Source organism: Carcharodon carcharias, chromosome 19 (assembly GCF_017639515.1).
Source record: "Carcharodon carcharias isolate sCarCar2 chromosome 19, sCarCar2.pri, whole genome shotgun sequence".
NCBI lineage: Eukaryota > Metazoa > Chordata > Chondrichthyes > Lamniformes > Lamnidae > Carcharodon > Carcharodon carcharias.
In genome coordinates this window covers 97368515-97391173 of record NC_054485.1, presented here as the reverse complement: position 1 = coordinate 97391173, position 22659 = coordinate 97368515, and the positions used below count along the sequence as shown (strand labels likewise).

General features: G+C 46.2%; 1 protein-coding gene across 1 annotated transcript; it reads right to left on the bottom strand.

Annotated features, from left to right (window-relative positions):
* Window positions 1-570: 570 nt before the first annotated feature.
* On the bottom strand, window positions 571-22401 carry LOC121291561 (zinc-binding protein A33-like). Its single transcript, XM_041212920.1, has 6 exons — window positions 21508-22401; window positions 18885-18971; window positions 15027-15251; window positions 6839-6861; window positions 2419-2531; window positions 571-1739 (listed from the first exon to the last, which is right to left on the bottom strand). Exons 1-6 carry the CDS (start codon window positions 21913-21915, stop codon window positions 1201-1203), a joined length of 1395 nt encoding a protein of 464 aa, XP_041068854.1. The 5' UTR covers window positions 21916-22401; the 3' UTR covers window positions 571-1200.
* Window positions 22402-22659: the final 258 nt, after the last annotated feature.

The window sequence follows — 22659 nt, the reverse complement described above, 5'->3', positions numbered from 1 at the left end:
CTGGGACCTTCTGAGTTCACCTGAGAGGACACAAGGGGCCTCGATTTAACATGTTGTCTGAAGGAGAATACCTCTGACATTGCAGTGTTCCCCCAATGCTATAATGGAGTTCCAGCATTGTTATTGTGTTCAAGTCCTAGCACGGGACTTGAACCGGCAAAATTCTGCCTCAGAGGTGAGAGAATTTGATCCGCTATCGTGCTATATAAAATTTGGTAAATAAGTGAAAATTTTAGGAATGAGGGATTTGGGGAAAATTCAGGAAGAATATCCATTTTATCCAGCTTTAAACTAATAAACAAAACACTAGTGTGGTCATTGAAAAGGAAACATTTGCAGGGCTATGGGAAGGAGGCAGGAAGTGGGGTTAATTGGACAGCTTTTTCAAAGTGCCTTAGCAGGCACCATAGGTCTGAATCACTTCCTGTGGGCTGCAATGTTCAATGATTCTCTGAATTTGCACTGGAAATTAGTAAAAAGAACATTCTGAATTTGAATAATCATTAAGCATGTTACACACCAGTGCAAGTAAAAGACAGAATAACTGAAGATGATGAACTGGGCGCTTAATAATTTCAATAGTCTTTATTGTAAATAAATGAAAAAATGTTGAGATATGGAGCTGTTGTGCTGCAGTGGGCAGTGTCCTAGCTTCTGAACCTGAAACTTCAGTTTCGAGTCCCACCCAAAGACTTGATGATTAATTCATAAGGGCAATTATGGATGGACCATAAATGCTGGACTAGCCAATGATGCCCACATCCTGTGAAAGATATTTTAAAAAGCAAGGTATGAAGGTGTGTTCATAGTGTGGCCAAATAGGTTGATTATCAACCAGCAAAACCTTCCAAAGCATGTCAATACCAGGCAGCAAGAGTGGAAGGCAATCCTGGTCAGCCATGTGATGGAAAGACGTTGGAGCCTCTACCATCACCATCCGTAGCTCCAGGCTACAGCGCACATGTGAAAGTGCAAGTTGCCACAGCAGCTCGGACTCCCTGAGTGAGCTGCAGCACACCGCCAGCATTTGGGATACATGTTAGTTTGCGGAAGCAATGTTTAATCAGTAAGACAAAACGTAGCTTTGTATCTCAATGGAAATGCTTGGCACACGAAAAATGATTCACAAAATAATTCGACAGAAAATCTGACTATGAATGTCGGGTCCACCGAAGAGTAGATCATTTCTTTATCAATGTGCTACAGTTTCAAATGGAAGACCTTCAGCACTTCCTTGGTCACTGACTCTAGGAAAGGCAGAAAGAAAGGATAGATCTTCTCTGTGAATCGGTCAGTGGAAGTGTAGAGGTGAGTCATGTCATCGGCATTATAAAAGGACACCTGTCCTCCCTCATAGTCTACACAGATGCCAACCTTCTGAAGGTTCATGTTTTGATGGCACTCAGATTCCTTTGCATGGTGTGGGCCGTAGATATTTCCATTCCACTTTCTCAAGATCCAAAACCCATTTGACGGTGTCAGTTCAATGGTGCTGTGTCTGTCAATGGACTCTTTGGCTGCACCAACGATCCACTCATCGATGCTCTCCACACTGACCTCCCAGTAGTGCTTGCCTGATGTAAACCCTTCCTGCGCCAACACACAGCCATAATTACTGAACCGCTTGGGATTGTGAGGAAATGCTTTCAGCTTTGAGCGGCCCTTCACCATTGTGTGGTCTTTGGATAGGACAAGGTCCAAGCTTGCTGATTCCGAGTCCAGTGTCAAAGGGGCAGGAGCTACAATTGAGAGATAAATAAGTTAAATAAATAAAAGGGGAAAAAAATTCCAACCAATTAATCTGAAGCTATGAGAGTCCAAGATAGCTTAAAGGGGAAGGTCAGGGTAGCTTTATATGGCAGATTAGTCTTCAATGAAATTCAAATTTGAGTTTCAGGAGGACAGCAAGTTCTTCTTGTTCATTCTTTAATTAGATTTTAGGTGAAATTAGCTAGCCAAGATTTATTCCTTTGGGATTTTGATGATATTGAGAGGAGAGGGGAATGCGGTGAGTGGAACGGAGGGGAAAAGATGAGAGGGGGAGAGAGGAGTGAAGGAGGGCAGAAGTGGAGAGAGGATGGGGGAGGCAAGGTGAGAGGGAAAGGGGAGAGCAGGGGTGAGGAGAGAGGTAAAGAGTGGGGAGAGGAGAGGGAGGGAAGAGGGAGAGAGGACAGAAATGGGGAGATGAAGCAAGAGGAGGGAAGGAGTGGATGGGACAATGAGGAGCGAGGAATGGACTGGAAAGAAAGGAGGAGAGGGAAGGCGAGTGAAGGGGTGGAAGGGTGAGAGGAAGGAAAGAAGAGGTGATGTGACATGAGAGAGGGAGAGCACAGAGGAAAGGAATAAGGAGAGGAAGGTAAGGGAGAGAAGGGAAGAGGCAGAGAGGAGTGGGGAGGAGGAGAGAGAAGAGGACATTACCTGGGCTGATTATATTCAGCATCTGTTTCCATACTGTGTACTGCAGAGGCCCATTGAACTCCCCTAGATTCAGTTTGGGAGTCTTTAGTGCAGGGTTAGTCTCCAAGTCACATCTGTCAAGCAAACATAAGTTTTTCAATAAACTAATCACACTTCAGCAAAAGCAGCCGAATTGTGTTTACACAGGAATATAGCAGGTTGATATTGGGATAAATTTACCTTCTGGGCCAAGTGAAGAATAGGTGATTGAAAATAGATAATCTATATTACACCTCATCAAATTTACTTTCTCTCTGACTGTCTCAGCCATGTTTCTATGGTAATAACAAATCAGCCAAAGTTCAGTCAGTGAGAAGCAACTGAAATGAGTCGCAACACAACTGGGGTCATGAGTTGTTTACTGAGAGCAGTTCCATTTTTGCTGTACGGCAGCCAGAACTTCATTGATGTCTATCAATGTTTTCTGGTATGTGACATCGATACAATTATGGCTACATCTGTATTAATACTATTCGAACATTCATGCACAGGGCAAGTTCAGTTTGTCTCCAATCCGTTCCTGGAGTTACTGTGGTGCATCCGCGAGGCAGAGAACTACGTGGGTTACACATTTAGGGAGGTGGTCACACTGCAGGCTAGAAGGTTGCGGGCAGGGAGGGAATGGGTGACTGCCAGGCAGTCTAGGATAACCAGGCAGGGAGTGCAGGAGTTCCCAGTCAATTGTGTCCGCCAACTGGTTTTCCATTTTGGATACTGGTGAGGGCAATGGGCAGCAAGAACCAACTCTGTGGCACCAGGGGTACTCAGCTGCACAGGAGGGGAGAAAGAAGAGCAGAAAGGCAATAGTGATAGGGGATTCATTATTCAGGGGAGCAGGTAGACGTTTCTGCGGCTGTGACTCCAGGATGGTGTGTTGTCTCCCTTGTGCTAGGATCAAGGATGTCACAGAGCAGCTGCAGGGTGTTCCTCTCGGGTACCAACCTCCATTGGGTACCAATGTGACTAAGGAGTGGGGAGAGAGAAGAGGAGTTGAGGGAAGAGGACATTACCTGGGCTGATTATATTCAGCATCTATTTCCATACTGTGAACTACAGAAGTCCATTGAACTCTCCTGGACTGGTTCTGGGGCAGGTGGGTCCTGTACAAAATGGATAGGCTGCACCTTAGCAGGTCTGGGACTAACGTCCTCACAGGGAGATTTGCAGGTGCTGTTGGGGAGGGTTGAAACTAGATTAGCAGGTGGATGGGAACCTGAGAGGGAGCCCAGATTGGAGGGGGGCAAAACTGGTAACAGAGGTAAAAAAGTAGTAAACAAAATTAGAAGGCAGATGAAACAAAGGCAAGCATCAAATAGGATCAGAATGCAGAATAATGTTAAAAAGACAAAATTAAGGGCACTTTATCTGAACGCACACAGCATTCACAACAAGGTAGATGATTTGAAAGCGCAAATAGAGGTAAATGGGTTCGATTTAAGTGCTATTAGAGAGACATGGTGACAGGCTGATCAGGACTGGGAACTGAATACTCAGGGATATTTGTCATTTAGGAAGTATAGGTGGAGGGGACAAGGAGGTGGGGTAGTACTGTTAATCAAGGACAAGATCAGTACACAGTGGGAGTGGCTCTTAGACTGAAGGGTCAAAATGTAGAATTAATTTGGGTGGAACTAAGAAATACCAAGGGATGACAAATATTGGTGGAAGTTGTGTACAGGCCACCAAACTGTAGTGGTAATATTGGGCACAGTATAAATCAGGAAATTGGAGCTGCATGTAACATAGATAATACTGTAATAATGGGTGATTTGAATTTACATATAGACTGGGAAAACCTAATTAGCACTAATGCTGTGGAGGATGACTTCTTGGAGTGTGTACAAGATAAGTTTTTGGAGCAGTAAGTTGAGGGACAAACTAGGGATCAGGCTATTTTCAATTTACTATGATCTACCACCAGGCATGGCAGGAAAACCAAAAACACAGCAGCGAAGTGAGAGGCAGTGTCTGCTGTTAGAAACATGAAAAGATTTAGCAGAAACATTTCAGCAGCGACTCCAAGGTTAATTTGTTATAGATGCGGCAGTGACCACGTACCGGACACCTGCAGATTCAGGGAGGCAGAATGCCATTACTGCCATAAGAAAGGTCACGTAAGTAAAGCAATGCAGGCTAATGAATAACCTTGCAGTAAAGGAGCCATTGGGAAATAGTGACCATAATATGATGGAGTTTTACATTAAGTTTTAAAGTGATATAGTTCATTCTGAACCTAAGGTCCTAAATCTGAACAAAGGAAACTATAAAGTTATGAGGGGCAAATGAGCTGTGGTGGATTGGGAAAATACATTAAAAGATTTGATGGTAGACAGGCAATAGCTAGTATTTAAAGAAGTGTTACATGGTCAACAACATATCTACATTCATCTAAGACACAAAAACCCAACAGGAAAGGTGAATCAAACATGGCTAACAAAAGAAGTTTAAGATTGCTCTTCAATGGAAGTGGCCTATCATGTTGCCAGAAAAAGTGATAAGCCCGAGGACTGAGAGCAGTTAAGAATCCAGCAAAGGATGACCAAGAAACTGATAAAGAAAGGGAAAAGAGAATATGAATGCAAGCTAGCGAGTAACATAAAGCCTTCTTTAGGTATGTGACAGTAAGTAGTATATTGTCCTTCATTGTAAGGGCATTTCAGTACAGCAGTAAAGATGTCTTGCTGCAATTGTATAGAACCATGGTGAGAACGCATTTGGATCAGTGTGTACAGCTTTGGTCTCCGTCTCTAAAGAAGGATGTATTTGCCATAGAGTGAGTGCAACAGAGGTTCACCAGACTAATTCCTGGGATGGCAGGATTGACTTATTCCGAGAGATTGAGAAACTGGGTCTGTTTTCCCTAGAGTTTTGAAGAATGAGAGGTGGTGATCTCATTGAAACTTAGAAAAGACTTACAGGGCATGATAGGTTTGATGTAGATAGAATGTTTCCTGTGGCTGGTTAGTCTAGAACCAGGAGACGCAGTGTCAGAATGAGGGGTGGGCCATTTAAGACTGAGATGAGGAGGAATTTCTTCACACAGAGGGTGGTGAATGTTTGGAATTCTCTACAGCAGAGGGCTGTGGATGCTCAATCATTGAGTATGTTCAAGACATAAATCAATAGCTTTCTGGATACTAATGACATCAAGGGACATGGGAATATTGGGGAAATTGGCATAAGAGGTAGATAATCAGCCATGATCTGTTTGAATGGCAGAGAAAGCAGAATGGGCTGAATGGCCTATGGCTGCTCCAATGTTCCTATGTGATTTCCACCTCTGGGTGTTAGATCTGACAGTATAGAGGGAGCTTTACACTGTGTCTAACGCCGTGCTGTGCCTGTCATGAGAGTGATTGATGGGACAGTGTAAAGGGAGTTTACCCTGCATCTAACCTGTGCTGTACTTGCCCTGGGAGTGTTTGGTGGGACAGTGTAGAGGGAGCTTTACCCTGTATCTAACCCATGCTGTACCAGCCTCAGGAGTGTTTGATGGGACAGCATAAATGGAGATTTACTCTGTATCTAACCCATGCTGTATCAGCCCTGGGGGCGTTTGAAGGAACAGTGTAGAGGGAGATTTACTCTGTATCTAACTTATGCTGTACCAGCCCTGGGAGTGATTGATGGGACAGTGTAGAGGGGGCTTTACTCTGTATCTAACCTGTGCAGTATCTGTCCTTGGAGTGTTTGATGGGACAGTGTAGAGAGAGATTTATTCTGCATCTAACCTGTGCTATACCTGTCCTCAGTGTTTGATGGGACAGTGTAGACAATTTGTCTATTTTTCAAGCAAGGACCACTTTAGCAAAAAAAAACCTACAGTGTGAGAGCCACAACGAAGACTGAATTATCATTGCTTTCTACTCCAGTAGTTGAAAAAAGTACATGACAGCAAGAGTTGAATACTCTGCTAGTTCTATGGTGGTGGCTGTGGTAATATACCTGTTACTATACAATGCACAGACTTAGGTATACTTATTGGCATACATTGTACCATGTGGCCAATGTGACACGTAAAGAAGGCTGACTTTTGATAGACTCGGTTCACATTTTTGAATGTTAAAAATAAAAAAGACATATAATGCTGGGCTCGCCGTGACCCTTTAAGGAAGAAGCAGTTACTGAGTGAAAATGGGTGGATGGAGTCAGGAAGCTGCACTTCTTGTTGATGGGAGCTGCCACTGGCTTGAGGGCCTTGCAATGAAGAAGACTGGGGTAGAGGAACCATTACTCTAAGTTGAGTTGTGCCATGTTGGCAGAACTCTGGGTGCTAATTGTCCTCAAGTGCCCTCTCAAAGGAGGGGATTGTGGGATGAGATTGAGAAAATGCAAAGCGGAAGTAAAAACAGATAAATTAACAGGTAAATAAGTTACACACCTCTGAAGAATGCCTTTGATCTCCTGAAAAAGAAAATGAAAGAAAACTTGACTTTAACATGGTGCCATCATTGGGTCATTTGCTGTGCTAGTGTATAATTACAGTGTACAATTTACTGTTCAGCCAGGGAGTTGAGAACTTCAGCCTGAATTTAGTGTTTGGCATTCCACATCTCTGAGTACCTCATTTGCAATATGGAAATATTTTTTGGTTCCCAGCATTGACAACCTTCCATTCAACTGACATTGAACTTTTTTATCCCTAATTAATGTAGCCCCATCATTCTGGCCCACTAAGTTGGCCACGGTCCTCCTGGGATGAATCTGAGAGCCCTTGAATGAACTGTCCCATCAAACACTGCCAGGCACTCTATTAAAGCCCTTCATAACTCTATACACCTCAATTAAATCTCCCTTCGGTCTCCTCTATTCCAAAGAAAGCAACCCAGCCTATGCAATCCAATCTTTCCTTAGCTGAAATTCTTCATTTCTGGAAACTTCTTCATAAGTCTCCACAGCACCCGCTCTAGGGCAATCACATCCTTCACCAGTGTGGTGCAGAACTGTACTCAGTGCCCCATCTACAATTTTATTAAATTCATTAGACATGGTCATAACTGACTAGGTCAGCATTTATTGCCCATCTCTAATTGCTCTTGTTCAGAGGGCATTTAAGAGTCAACCACAATGCTGTGTGCCTCTGGAGCCACATGTATGCCAGACCAGCAGATCCCTAAAGGGCATTAGTGAATCAGATGGGTTTTTATGGCAATCGGCAATGGTTTCATGGTCAGCATCAGACTTTTAATTCCAGGTTTTCATTGATTCAAATTTCATCACCTGCTATGGTGGGATTCGAACCCCGGTCCCCGCAGCATTGTCCTGGGTCTCTGAAATGCTACTCCAGTGACAATGCTACTATGCCGCCACCTCCCACAATTCCAGTGTAACCTACCTGCTCTTATGCTTGGTGTCTCAGCCAATAAAGAAAAGTTCCCCGTATACCTTCTTAATCACCTTATCCATCTGCCTGGCTACTTTCCAGGGATCTGGGGACATGCACACTCTCTCTCCCTCTTTCCAGCAAGGCTGCTGCCTGTTCCCCTCAGTCCCCTCACAATGTCGAATAAAAACAGAAAAAGGCATTGATCACTCACTCTGTGTATCCCCTGACTCGAATAGAACTTCCCTGAGATACTTGGGGTCTTGACCTAACTCTAACTTTGTTGCTGTGAAGCGGCTGCTGCATTTCTTTCTAATTCCAACAGAGGGTGCGCTTGTACTGGTTAAACAGTTATTTCTCTGCTGAATTATTTTCTAAACGGTAATCTGTCCTCTCACTGAGACAGAAAACTCATGGAGTGAATGACACTTGTGTTAAAAAGTTGCAGAATCACAACCGCGGGTGAATTCACGTTTCTCACCAACGCAATAAGCCCAGAAGCGTAACCCAACCATCCCTGTGTGTTTCATGTTTTGCAGGCACCCTCTATAAACCCTGGTGCCTGTATCATAAATTTGCACGAAGTGCCATTTACACATCATCCCTGTGCTGGCTGGCTGAGATTGTCTCCCAGTCCGGCGATGCTTCAGCTTTAAAATCCTCACCCTCGCTTACGAATCTCACTCACCCGACTCCACGGCCTCCCCACTCATGGTTTCACCTCTGCCTGTCTGTGTAATCTTCTGCCCGTCAACCCTCCTCTGAGATCTCTGCACTCCTCCAATTCTGGCTTCTTGCGCATTCCTTAGCTTTTTTGCTGAACTATTGTGTAAGGTCAGCAATTCCCTCCCTAAACCCGCTCCCATCCGCCCCACTCGCTCCTTCTTTAAGACGTTCCTTCCTCTTTGACTGAGTCCTTCTGCCCTAACATCTCCCTATGTGTCAAATTATGTTTGATATTTGTTCAAGTGTCTTGAGATATTTTACTCCGATCAAGGCGCTGAATAAATGCAAGTCATTGTTGCTAAAGAGTGAGAAAATATATGAATATGTAAAAGTATACACACCCATTATATATGGAAAAAATGGGTTAAGAAACTGTGCATATCCAGCCCATGATTTTCCAATCATTGAAAATGGATAGAAAATTAAATTATGGGATCACTACACGATTATCCCAATTTCTGCTGCCTGCGGAAATTTCCTCCCCTGCTTCCAACGCCATTGGATTGAGATTGGATGTTCTGCACCGGAGCTCCACAGAAATGGAGGGATGGGAAATCACGGGCTGGTGCGCGTGAATTCCCGCTGTACCCCCACCCCCGGGATCGCTAACATCTCTGTCTGCCCCACCCAATGCCTAGTTCGATTCAAATCAAAGGCACTTTTAACCAAGCCTGACGCGATCGGGTTCAGCGCTGGCTTTCCCTGGCGTAAATCCAGCCTTCCCCCTGTGGAGCCCAATAGTGGGTGCGGCATATTATGGGTGAGCTACATTGATGCGATTCACCCTGTAGTCCCCCTCCTCCAGTCAAAACTCGACCCAAGCCCAAAGCCGTGCCTGAGGTTTCATCATTGCTAGGCTGCATGTGCAGACTTACTGCTGAGCTGCAGCACACTTCAAGCTGCTAATCTAACTGCAATGGTCTTAGCATGAGCTCCCCTTGCGGTTTTGCTCCTCCTGTGGGTTGTGTAGGCGTCATCCTACTCAAGGGCATTGATGACACCACAACTCACAAAGTCAACTCAACAAAATTACTTTCCCCCAGGTCTATATTTTTTGTAAATCATTCTTATGATCAAATCCCATTAAATGGTGTGCCAAGGAACTGCTTCACCTGCAGCCAACACTCTCAGACCAGAAACTTTTCGCTGCACTGTCCCCATCAAACACTCCCAGGACGGGTAAAGCAGGGGTTAGGTACAGAATAAAGCTCCCTCTACACTGTCCCATCAAACATTCCCAGGGCAGATACAACACGTGGTTAGACACAGAGTAAAGCCCCCTCTACGCTGTCCCATCAAATACTCTCAGGGCAGATACAGCACGGGATTAGATACAGAGTAAAGCTCCCTCTACACTGTCCCATCAAACATTCCCAGGGCAGGTACAGCACAGGGTTAGATACAGAGTAAAGCTCCTTCTACACTGTCCCATCAAACATTCCCAGGGCAGATACAACATGTGGTTAGACACAGAGTAAAGCCCCCTCTACACTGTCCCATCAAATACTCTCAGGGCAGATACAGCACAGGGTTAGATACAAAGTAAAGCTCCTCTACACTGTCCCATCAAACATTCCCAGGACAGGTACAGCACGGGGTTAGATACAGAGTTATGCTCCCTCTACACTGTCCCCATCAAACACTCCCAGGACAGGTACAGCACGAGGTTAGATACAGAGTAAAGCTCCCTCTACACTGTCCCATCAAACACTCCCAGGGCAGGTACAGCACGGGGTTAGATACAGAGTAAAGTTCCTTCTACACTGTCCCATCAAACACTCCCAGGGCTGGTACAGCCTGGGATTAGATACAGAGTAAAGCTTCCTCTATACTGTCCCCACAAAACACTCCCAGGACAGCTACAGCACGGGGTTAGATACAGAGTAAAATTCCCTTTACACTGGATTGGTGAGCCAAAGACACGAATATAAGATCGCTGTGCAAAGAAATGAGAGGGGGAGATGAGAAAACATTTTTTTCTAACGCAATTTGATCTGGGATGCGCTGCCTGAAAGGGTGATGGAACCAGCTTCTATTATGTCTTTAAAAAGGGAATTGGATAAATATTTAACAGGTGGAAGAATCTGCAGGGCTGTGAGGAAGAGTAGGCACAGGCCTGATTTTTTTCATTCATGGGTTGTGTGCATCATTGGCAAGGCCAGCGTACACATCTAAGTGGCTTGTTAGGCCATTTCAGAGGAGTGTTAAGAGTCAACATATTGCTTCACATCATCCAGGTTTCTTTCACTAAAATGATTTTAGTGTGTCATGACTGTGCCATTGTATATTGTGGATTTTTGAGGGAAATTGTTAAAAGTACGTTCCTGCTTTAAGAAAAACTTTGTTAAGTTTTAAAAGTCCTTTCAAGATAGAAGTCACAACAGACAGGTGTCCCAACAGATGATTGCTTAAACACTGTTGAACTGTGTTATCTCAGAATCAGTCACCAAGAGCGTCATTAATAATGCCAAGAATGTCTTGGACAGCACAATTGAATCTTCCAAAAGTGTGAAAACTCAGGGCTCCTTTGATACCAAGGACCCCTTGAAAATGTACTTCTTTCCTTTTTGGGACAATGATTCACCTCAGTTAACATATCAGCCATTTTTGTGTTTTTGAACTGTATATAGGGGGCCGTAAGAAGCAATTTTGTGTGGCAATGTGCAGAGAGCCCAAAAGACCCCAGGAAGTCAGTTCCAGCCCCACAGCTCTCAGCTGAACTAACTATGAACAGCATGTGAGAGCTAGCCTTTCTCACTTCATCAGAAGTTACAGAGGAAGTTTTCCAGAAATCATTGCTCTTCTGCTGAAAAAGAAGGCAGTCTTCAAGTGTTGTGCCTGTAGAACCAGTAAAGAAAAGGGACCTTCATGAACTCCCCAAAGCTGTTTTGTCTGCTGAGTCCATCTGAAATGGCGAACACTAACTAATCAATTACTGAAGCCATCGCAGCTGCTGAACACAACCCTTCACTCCAGGCAAGTGTAACTTACGGGCCTGCAGTGATATCACTCAGAGACTGATTTTAAGTCTTGCCCTGAAGTATCTGTATTTTTCTCTCTCCCTATGTTAGTCTTTGTACCTGTATTTTAGTTAAAAATTTATCACATACTTAAATAACTTTCAGCAGTGGTGTTGCAATAAACTAATCTTTATCTTGTCTAAGAATAAAGCTTAACTGCTGGGTTATTTTTAAATTGAACCAGTCACAAGTTAAAGGGCGGGTACAGACACACACACACACACACATGCATGGACGCACATGCATGCACATGCACGTGTGCACAAGCACACACACTTGCACACATGCATGTGTGCAAGCACACATGCACATATGCATGCAAATGCATGCACATACACACACATACACACACATGTGCATGCACATGCACATAGGCATGCATACGTACTTGCACACAGGTATGCAGATGCGCACACATGCACACATGTACATATGCAGACACACGCATGCACACACATATGCACACACATACATATAGACACGCACACACACAAATTCTTATGTCACGGACTGCTTTTTATGTGGTTGTGACAAGTGAATCTGATGAATTTTCACAACAATCTTTTTTTTTGCTCATTACTTACACTGGCTTTTATTCCAGATTAATTTAATTAATTGAGTTTAAAATTCCCCCAGGTGCCATGCTGGTATTTAAATGTCTCCAGGTCTTTAGTCCCAGCATGTGGAAAATAGTAACATAACCTCTATACTATCATACACCCTAGAGATGGGCCAAGTGGCCTTATTCTGTACCGTACCATTTATTTATTTAAACTAGTGACTTCTAAAGGTTTAGCACTTCAGGAACCTATATGTTCTATTTTTAAGCAGCTTTATCAAATTGTTCTGCAAGCTTAAATCTGTCGAGGTAATATTCACAATGAGCTCTTTCCATCCACACAATGACAACTAGAAAATACCAGGAACTGAACCTGATTCTTTGGGGTGTAATTTCCTGTGGCAGCATGTCAGGAAGTTACCCGCAAAGTAATGCCCCTTCTGGCGCCCGTTTAACCATTAAATGCCGATTTCTGCCCGGATTTTATGCCAATCTCATTAGTATGCACTGTAACATAAAGTCCCGCGTAAACAATCAGGCCTGAAGACAGCATTGACTCGTCATATACACTTCACCTTTGTCCACTTTCCTTAAAGTCCCAGGCTATCATTCATGCATATCAAATATAGATACAACATAGAATCATAAGGCTGAGTTTTATGCTGATCGGGCAGGCGCCCAGTGACCCAGTCAGGCGTGTAACCGCATGAGATGACATCACCCTGCACTTGCGCATTATTTCGGACAGCAGGCACGTTCAAAATTGGGGAGAGCGCACGCCGACAATTAAGGGGGCAGTCAAGCCCATTCACGACACAATTGCCTCTCAGCTTACATAGCCCGTTCAACCTTGCAGTTGGCAATGGGCAAATCGGCTTTTTATTATTCATTAAACCTCACCCACAGGCTGGGTGAGATTCCCGTGATGAAATGAAATATAAATAAATCTCTCTGGCCAGCATTTTCGTTAGCTAAGTTTTCAGGTGGCTGATCGTGAGGCGTGGACACTTTTTTTCTTTTCAGCTTCTGAAACCTTGGCTTTTTTTTTGCTGTTTCAGGTCTTCAGCTCCCTGAGGCAGCTCTCTCTCTCTCTCTCTCTCTGCCTTCAGGGAGCTTTCTGTCAGTGCTGGTCCCCGCTCCGCATTGACATCATCGGCCGCCCTCTTCCCGACGCCACCACCCCCACCACTGGCTGGCCTTTCATTGGCTAGCCAGCGCGAAATCGCAGTCAGGGGGCCGATCGCGGTTGGCGGCCCGTTTCCCGGCCAGTCCTGGGCCCGCCGATCGCACCTGCCCACCGAACTAAAAATTCAGGCCGTTGAACGACATGGCACAGAACAAGGCCATTTAACCCATCGTGGCTGTGCCAGATCCTTATTACAGCCATGCAATTAATATCTGTCCTCTGCTCTTTATCCAAAGTCATGTGTTGTTTCCCCCCCCCCCCATTTAAGTATTGACCAAATTCTCTTCTCCATGTTACTAGTGAATCTGATTTCTCCACCCTTTCAGGCAGTGCGCACCAGATCACGAATTTACCAATTTCCCCTCCAGTTTTTTTGTCAATCGTCTTAATTTGTGTGCCCCTGTGGGTGACTGACCCTTCCGCTACTGGAGAGACTTTTCTCCCTTATTTCACCCTTTCGAAAGCCTTCATGATTTTGAAGCCCTTAATCGATGGTCCTCATGACCTTCCCCGCTCTAAGCAGGATGACCCCAGTTTCGCCCGCGCCCCCACATAGCTGAAGTCACCTCATCCCTGTCCCATTCAACAACCTGCCATCTGCAAGCTTTGCGATTTTTATTGGACACCTAAGCTGATGCCATGACAATGCGCTCAAAGAAAGAGGAAATACGGGGCAAGTCTGAGTCCACTTTAATACAAGTAAACATTTGAAAAAAAAAGGCATCACAATTGGTCACCTGGCAAAATGATTCAGTTTCCTGTTGTATCCAGAATTTGGGGCTTCAGTTTACACCTGTACTGAACAAGTGCACAAAACTGCAAGAAATTCACGTGTCAGCATCTTTAGCCGGGACATTATATTAAGTTCTGAGGAACAAAGGGACCTTGGCGTCTGTATCCATTGACTTCTGAAGGTGAAGGGGCATGCTAGTGGGTGGTGAAAAAGGCATATGGGACACTTGCCTTTATCAATCGAGGCATAGATTACAAAAGTAGGGAGGTATAGAACCTTGGTGAGGCCACAGCTGGAGTACTGTGTGCAGTTCTGGTTGCCACATTATAGGAAGGATGTGATTGCACTGGAGGGGTTGCAGAGGAGATTCACCAGGATGTTGTCTGGGATGAAACATTTAAGTTATGAAGAGAGGTTGGATAGACTTGGGTTGTTTTTGTTGGTGCAGAGAAGACTGAGGGGTGACCTGATCAAGGCGTACAAGTTTATGAGGGGCATGGAAAGGGTGGTTAGGGAGCAGCTGTACCCCTTATTTGAAGGGTCAGTCACAAGGGGGCATAAGTTCAAGGTGAAGGGCAGGAGGTTTAGGGGGATGTGAGGAAAAACCTTTTTACCCAGAGGCTGCTGATAGTCTGGAATGTGGGAGGGTGGTGGAGGCGGGTTGCCTCGCATCCTTTAAAAAGTACCTGGATGAGCACTTGGCACGTCAAAACATTCAAGGCTATGGGCCAAGTGCTGGTAAATGGGATTAGGTAGGTAGGTCAGGTGTTTCTCACTTGTCGGTGCAGACTTGATGGGCCGAAGGGCCTCTGCTGCACTGTGTGATTCTGTGATATTAAACCAAGCTGTGTTCAGGCATAGGGACTGGGTAGACAGGACTACCAGGGCAAGGAAATTGGGATAGCGCGCAGTTAAGTGCATAACTCAAAGCTCCGGAGTTTCTTTGAACTTTATGGCCCCAGGCATGGAAACAGGGACAAATCCACCCTTTATTCTGTCGGGTTCCCCAGAGCGGGCCTTACCATCAGAAGCTGTGTCTTCTCCTGCATCGACTGTATGTCTTCAAGTGCCTGTTCAACGAGGGCACTTCGCTTCGAGATCAGTGCCATGTTTTCCACAAGCTGATTGATAGCAGACTCGGCTGTGGCCCTCAGCCGCTGGATCAGGTCTTGCTCCCGTTGCTGGAGGAAGTGCTGCAGCTCCGCAAACTCAGCTGTAATCTGATCCTGCAGGCGGTTGGTATGTTCCTGGGAAGGGTTGGCGGAATCATAGATCAATGTTAGCACATTGAGACTGCTGATCGATGATCAAACAAGCCCCCGTTTCCACAGTCACCCTGGAATCATCAACAATCTTCACTAAGATCGGGCCATTGCTGTTTGTGGGATCTTGCTGTGTCCACATTGCCTGCCACGTTTTATGCATTTCAACAGTGACTATACTTCAAAAGTACTTCATTGGTTGCAAAAGTTCCTGGGCTTGGCCTGAGGTCCAAGACACTATATAAATGTAAGTTCTTTCAAGTGTCCTTCTCAAGGGCAATTAGGGATGGGCAATAAATGCTGGCCCAGCCAGCAACATCCCATCCCATGAATGAATAAAAAGAAAAAATTCTTCATTCATAATCAAAAGCAGCCACAGCGCTCTTAAATTTGATTTTTACCAACATGTGCTTATACACAAACCCTTATAGGTGACAGGGAATAGTTTTTTAATATTCAGTCACAGACTGTGGGCTTCGCTGGCTGGGCCAGCATCTATTTCCCCTCCCTAATTGCCCTTGAGAAGGTGGTGGTGAGCTGCCTTCTTAAATCGCTGCAGTCCCTGTGGTGTAGGTACATCCACAGTGCTGTTCGGGAGGGAGTTCCAGGACTTTGACCCAGCAACAGTGAAGGAACAGCGATATATTTCCAAATCAGGATGGTGAGTGACTTAGAGGGGAACTTCCAGGTGGTGGTGTTCCCATCTATCTGCTGCTCTTGTCCTTCTAGATGATAGTGGTAGTGGGTTTGGAAGGTGCTGTTGAAAGAGCCTTGGTTCTGCAGTGCATCTTGTAGATGGTACACACTGCTGTTGCTGTGCATCGGTGGCAGAGGGAGTGAATGTTTGTGGATGTGGTGCCAATCAAGCAGGCTGCAGTGTCCTGGTTAGTGTCAAGCTTTTTGAGAGTTGCAGGAGCTGCACTCATCCAGGCAAGTGGGGAATATTCCATAACACTCATGACTTGTGCTTTGTGGATGGTGGGCAGGCTTTGGGAAGTCAAGATGTGAGTTGCTCATTGCAGGATTCCTAGCCTCTGACCTGCTCTTGTAGCCACAGTATTTATGTGGCTAGTCCCGTTCAGCTTCTGATCATGGGTAACCCCCAGGATGTTGATAGTGGGGGATTCAGTGATGTTAATGCCAATGAACATCAAGGGGCGATGGTTAGATTCTCTCTTGTTGGAGATGGTCATTGCCTGCACTTGTGTGGTGAGAATGTTACTTGTCATTTGTCAGCCATGGCCTGGATATGTGCTGCAGCAAGACCTGGACAATATCCAGGCTTGGGCTGACAAGTGGCAAGTAACATTCAATAAGCATTTGATAAAGCTGATAAGCTGGTTAAAGAAGCATATGGGTTACTTGGGTTTACAAGTCAAGGGATAACATACAAAAGCAGAGAGTTCATGCTAGAGCATTATAAGTCTCTGGTTAAGGCCTCAGCTGGACTATTGTGGGCTCCACACTGTAGGAAAGTTGTAAAGGTTACATGGAAGTTTACCACGTTATTGCCAGCAATGAAGAACTTCAGTTGTGAGAAGAGGTTGGAAAATTTAGGAACATATTCCCAACACCCTCACCCTTTTCTCTCATATCCCCCCTTCTCTCATGATCCCCCCATCTCTCACATTCCCCCCTTCCCTCTTGTACCACCCCTTCTCTCTCATACCTCCCACTGCCCTCATGTTCCCCCCTTCACTCACATTCCCCTCTTCTCTCTCATAACCCCCTTTCTCTCATGTCCCCCCCCCGCCCCCTTCTCTCACATTCCCCCCCTAAGAGGTGACCCAACAGAGGTTTTCAAGATGATGAAAGATATTGGTGGAATGAATACAGAATAAATATTCCCTCTGGCAAGTGGGTTGATGACTCGAGGTTATGGATTCGAAATCAGTAGGAAAAGATCAAGAGGAGAGATGAGGAGAATGTTTTCACTCCCGAGAGAAATCAGTAATTTGGAAAGCTTTGCCTGAAAAGGTGGTGAAAGTTGGTTTTGAAAGGGAGTTGGGCAGGTGCTTGAGGATAAGAAACTTACAGACTGAAACAGGGGGATGTGTGAATATGCACACCTGCTATTTCAAAGAACCAACACAGACATGGGAGGCTGAATGGCCGGAGTCTGTGCTGCAAGTCACTATGATGCTATATTGCTAAAGGGCAAGCAGCACAAAGACTGCACAGAATATAGGTAGATCCTTTTGCTTTATCTGCATCTTCCTCACACTTGGTTGTAATAAAGGAGAGTGTGTAAATGACCTGTGCAAGAGGTGAAGAGGATGCAACACTCCCAGGGCATTCTTAGAGGAACAATTTGTAGGGCTATGGAGAAAAAGAGCATAGGGAGTGGGGCTAATTGGGATACATCTCTCAAAGAGCCAGTACATGCAGGATGGGCCTAATGGCCTCCTTCAGTAATAAAATCAGAATATGCTGGATACAGCAGCACCAGTGAAGAGAGAAACCGAATTAAAATTTCACAACAATGCCCTTCTGACAGAACTGCTTCCATCTGTGCAGTATGACTCCACGATTTAATGGGCTAATACCTCTGCCAAAATAGCAGGCAAAGGAATGTCATTGAAAAGTCTAAAGCGTTTGCCTGGAGAACATGACTGACAGGTTGTGCCATCCATCCCAGAAAGAATCGGGGCACTTGAAGAGGCCAAGCTAAATGTTATTGGAGGGACCACCTTTGCGGAGCCCTTTTGAAAGGGACCATCAGTGCCAAGAGCGCTTCTCAGGCCTTCACAACCACTGGATGTCTCAGAGCTCTGCACATCCAATGAAGTACTTTCTGAAATGTAGTCACAGGAAATATGGCAGCCAAAATATAACACTGTGACGATGACTCAATAATTTTTTTTCCACAATGTGATTTGATGGATTAATATTGGCCAGGACACTGGGGAGAATTACACTGCTCTTCTTTGTATTAGTGGCCATGAGATCTTTTACATCTACCAATTCACCAACATATCTTCAACAGCACCTTCCAAATCCACGACTACTACCATCTAGAAGGACAAGGGTAGCAGACACATGGGAACACCACCATCTGGAAGTTCCCCTCCAAGACACTCACCATCCTGGCTTAGAAATATATCGCCGTTCCTTCACTATCGCTGGGTCAAATTCCTGGAATTCCCTTCCTAACAGCACAGTGGGTGCACCTACACCACATGGACTGCAGCAGTTCAAGGAGGCAGCTCACCACCACCTTCTCAAGGGCAACTAGGGATAGGCAATAAATGCTGGCCCAGCCAACGAATCCCACATCCCTTGAATGAATTAAAAAAAACCTGGGAGCGCATATAGGGCCTCAATGTAATATTTCATCCAAAAGGCAGCACCTGTGGAAGTGCAGCACACCCTCAGGACTGCACTGAAAGGATAGCCTGGATAATGCACTCAAGACCTGGGATGGAAACTGAACCAAAAGCCTTCTAGGCCACAAGAAAAAGTGCTACCCACTGAGCCACAGGTTAAAAGATGGCAATGGTACAATTCCCATTGAAAGCCTGAAGCCTTTACAATATAACCAGTGTATAAAGTACACCCTTACATATAGCTGGCAGATTTAACAGTGTACCTGCTGCTTTTTCACCTATAAAATCTCACCAGGGTTTCGGAGATCTTCAGTCCTGTTGCTGTGTGTGTGTCACGATATTGCTTCAGTTTGTCCTGGAGCAGTTGAATCGAATTCGCCTTAAAAAGAGATAAAATATCGGTAGCATCATCCTGGCAGCTCTCACTTGAGGACTTCTAAGCTAACATGGAGCTCTTAAAGAGCAGTCCCCATCTTGTTCCTTATCATCAAAAACTGATCGGCAGTCTATATTTGCTCACTAAGTGCTCAATACCACAACACGCCTCAGCAAGCTAATTGTGTGCTGTGACCTACTATTTTTCCCCCCACTTGTCTATTTGTCCCCTCCTCCTCCTGAAGAGCCTGATCCCTTCATCATTGTATATTTCACAGATAATTCCACAAACTGCAAGTCCCCCTCCAAGTCACTCACCATCCTGACTTGGAAATATATCACCATTCCTTCACTGTCACTGGGTCAAAATCCTGGCACTCCCTCCCTAATAGCACTGTGGGTGTACCTACACCACATGGACTGCAGCGGTTCAAGAAGGCAGCTCACCACCAACTTCTCAAGGACAACTAGGGATGGGCAATAAATGCTGGCCTAGCCAGCGATTCCCACATCCTGTGAATGAATAAGTTTTTTAAAAAGCTACCTGCTCACACCACCCTCCACCCCCCCACCCCCCCGCCCTGCCACCCGCAAACCCCTTGCCTCCCCTGCTATCCATTCATGACATGTAAACAGAAACAGTGAAAGGACTTATTTCCAGTGCCTCTCTGCCCAGTTTAAGATGGGGTGAAGGGGCAGATGGGAGAGGGAATTGGCCGGCAGTCACTGTCCTTTTCAGCAATTTCCATGGGAAGTGTCAAACTCCCCTGTTTAAACCTGGCTCGTGGTACTCAAAGCGAGGGAACAGTTGGCTTTTATATATCACTTACCACAATCTCAGGGCACCCAAAGGGTTTTAACGCCAATCAGGTTCTTCACTAAAGTGTCGGCACTTTTAGGAAACTCAGCAGCCAATTTGCACATGGCAAGATCCCACAAATAGCAATGAGAAAGTAATCAGTTATTTTAGTGATGTTAACTGAGGGATTGATACTGGCTGGGATGCCAGGTGGTATCACACTGCTCTTCTTCGAATTAGCGGCTATGAGTTCTTTTACATCCACCTGAGAGGCCCTCTGAAATGTCTCCTCTGAAAGATGGCATCTCTGACAGCGTGGCGATCCCTCAGTTCAGCACTGGTGCATCAGCTTGGATTTTGTGCTAAAGTGTCTGAAATGGGGCTCAAACACACCACCTTCTGACTCTGAGACATGTATGTGCTACCCATAGAGCTGGATCTGACACATTCAAGGCATCACAGTTGTTCCCCTTGGGGAACAATCAGGCAGGTTCCATGGCTGCACATGTCAGAAATGCAGCTGCGATGTACCACCGCTAATACTCTGGAGACATGGGTTCAAATCAAATTCAATTAATTTTTTTTAAAAATCTAGAATTGAAAGCCGCTCTTGGTAATGGTGACCACAAAACTATCACTGATTGTCGTAAAATCCCAATTGGTTCACTAATTGTCCTTTAAGGAAGGAAATCTGCTGTCCTTCTCTGGGCTGGCCTACATGAGACTCCAAATGCACAACAACGTGGTTGATGCTGAAAGGGCCCAGGCAAGCTACTCAGCTCAAGGGCATTTAGGGATGGGCAACAGATGCTGGCCTTGCCAGAGACACCCACATCCCGTGAAAGGATAGAAAGAAACCCTCTCCAACAATGACCAGCCTGCCAATACCTATTGCCCAGAGATATGAGGAGTGATCACTTGGCAAAGGGCTCTGACCCAACAAAGCGACCCCAACATAGCATCACTCCCTTGGGGGGTGGGGGACCGGTGGGGGAGGGGGGGGGGATATTGAGAAGGAGGAGGATTTTAGAGAGGACAATATTGGGGCGGGGGGAGGATATTGGGGTGGGGGAGAGGTTGGGGTTGGGGTGGGGGAGGATATTGGAGAGAGTAGATAGCTTGGTGTGGGGGAAGGATATGAGGGTGGGGGAGGATATTGGGTTGGGGAGAGAATATTGGGGAGGGGCAGAGGTTGGGGTAGGGGGAGGATATTGGGGAGGGGGAGAGTTTGGGGTGGGGAGGATATTGGGGAGGGAGAACACATTGTGGGGAGGATGTTGGGGAGGTGGGGGAAGGATATTGGGGAGATGGGAGAGGTTGGGGTGGGGGGGTGGATATTGTGGAGGGGGAGGGGAAGAGGTTGGGGCTGTGTGGAAGGATATTGGGGTGGGAAGGGGGAGGGGGAGGTTATGGGGAGGGGGAGGATATGGAGGAGGGGGATATGTGGAGGATATGGGGATGGGGGAGGATATGGGGGAGGGGAAGGATATGGGGGAGGGGAAGGATATGGGGGAGGGGGAGGGAGGACATGGGGGGGGAGGGGGAGGGACGACTTGGGGGGAGGAGGAGGACATGGGGGGAGGGGGAGAGAGGACATGGGGGAGGGAGGGAGGACATGGGGAGGGGGAAGGAGGATAATGGGGAGGGGAGGATATTGGGGGCTTGGGGGGAGGATATTGTGGGGGGTGTAGGGTGGCAGGTGATTAAAAACACATAAACATCCTCTAAGGTCCCTCCCTACCTTGCAGACTTTGTAAGCGTTTTTTATAGCCGTGCAGCCATGGTTCCTGTGCTCCTCTGATCTCCAACATGCCCGACAGATAAGCTGCAGGTCGTCCGAGCAGAAGAGGCCGATGTCCTGCTGGTGGAGGTGGCACTTCAGTGACAGCTCTGGAGCGGCCGGCTCCGAGTGCCAGAGCCTTTGGAAACCCTCCACGATGCTCGCCAACAGGCGGTTACTCCTGATGTCCAGCCAGCCGGACTCCCGGCGGCACTGGGGACAGGAGTTCCGGCTGGCATGGTCCGACTGTGCCCAGGCGTTCAGGATGCAGTCCCTGCAGAAATTGTGGCCGCACTCCAGACTCACCGGCTCGATGAAGAAATCGATGCAGATGGGGCAGCTCAGGTCAGCATTCAAACTGTCAGCCATGGCTGATCCCCACTGATAATTTCCCTTCCCTCCCTCTATCACCGTATCTCTCTCTCTCTGTGTGTGTCTATCACTGACTCTCTGTGTGTGTCTGTCTCTCTCGCTATCTCTCTGTGCCTGTGTCTATCACCGCATCTCTGTGTCTGTCACCGTCTCTCTGTCTGTGTCTATCTGTCTGTCTGTCTGTCTCTCTCTCTCTTTCTGTGTCTGCCTCCCTCTGTTTGTATCTATCTCCCTCCGTCTTCCTCTTTCTGTTTACTCTCTCTCTAGCTCCGATTTTCTGTCTTTCCTCTGTAACGCCTGCCTATTCCTCGCGATCTCCCTGTCTCTCTCTCTCTCTGCAGTCTGTCTTTACTTGTTCACCCGTCTATTTCTCTGTCTCTCCCTCTTGTCTGTCAGTCCGTCTTTCTGTTTGGCTTATTTCTCTCCTGTGCTCTTGCTGTAGTCTGTTGGCAAATATTCTCAGTTGTGGTTTCTATCTTTCACTTCCACTTCCTCCTCGTGACGCCCATGCTTGCTTTATTTCCATATTAGTACTCAGAACACTTCAACAGGGGAATTTCGACGGTGTTGTAACACAGGTCAAGGGCCATTCGTACATTGACGTTCAGGTTGTTGATAGGACGTACATAGGTAATCAGGGTCGGAGCTGGGTCAAAATCCTGAAAATTCCTCCCTAACCGCACTGTGGGTGTACCTACACCACATGGACTGAAGCGGTTCAAGAAGGCAGCTCATCACCAC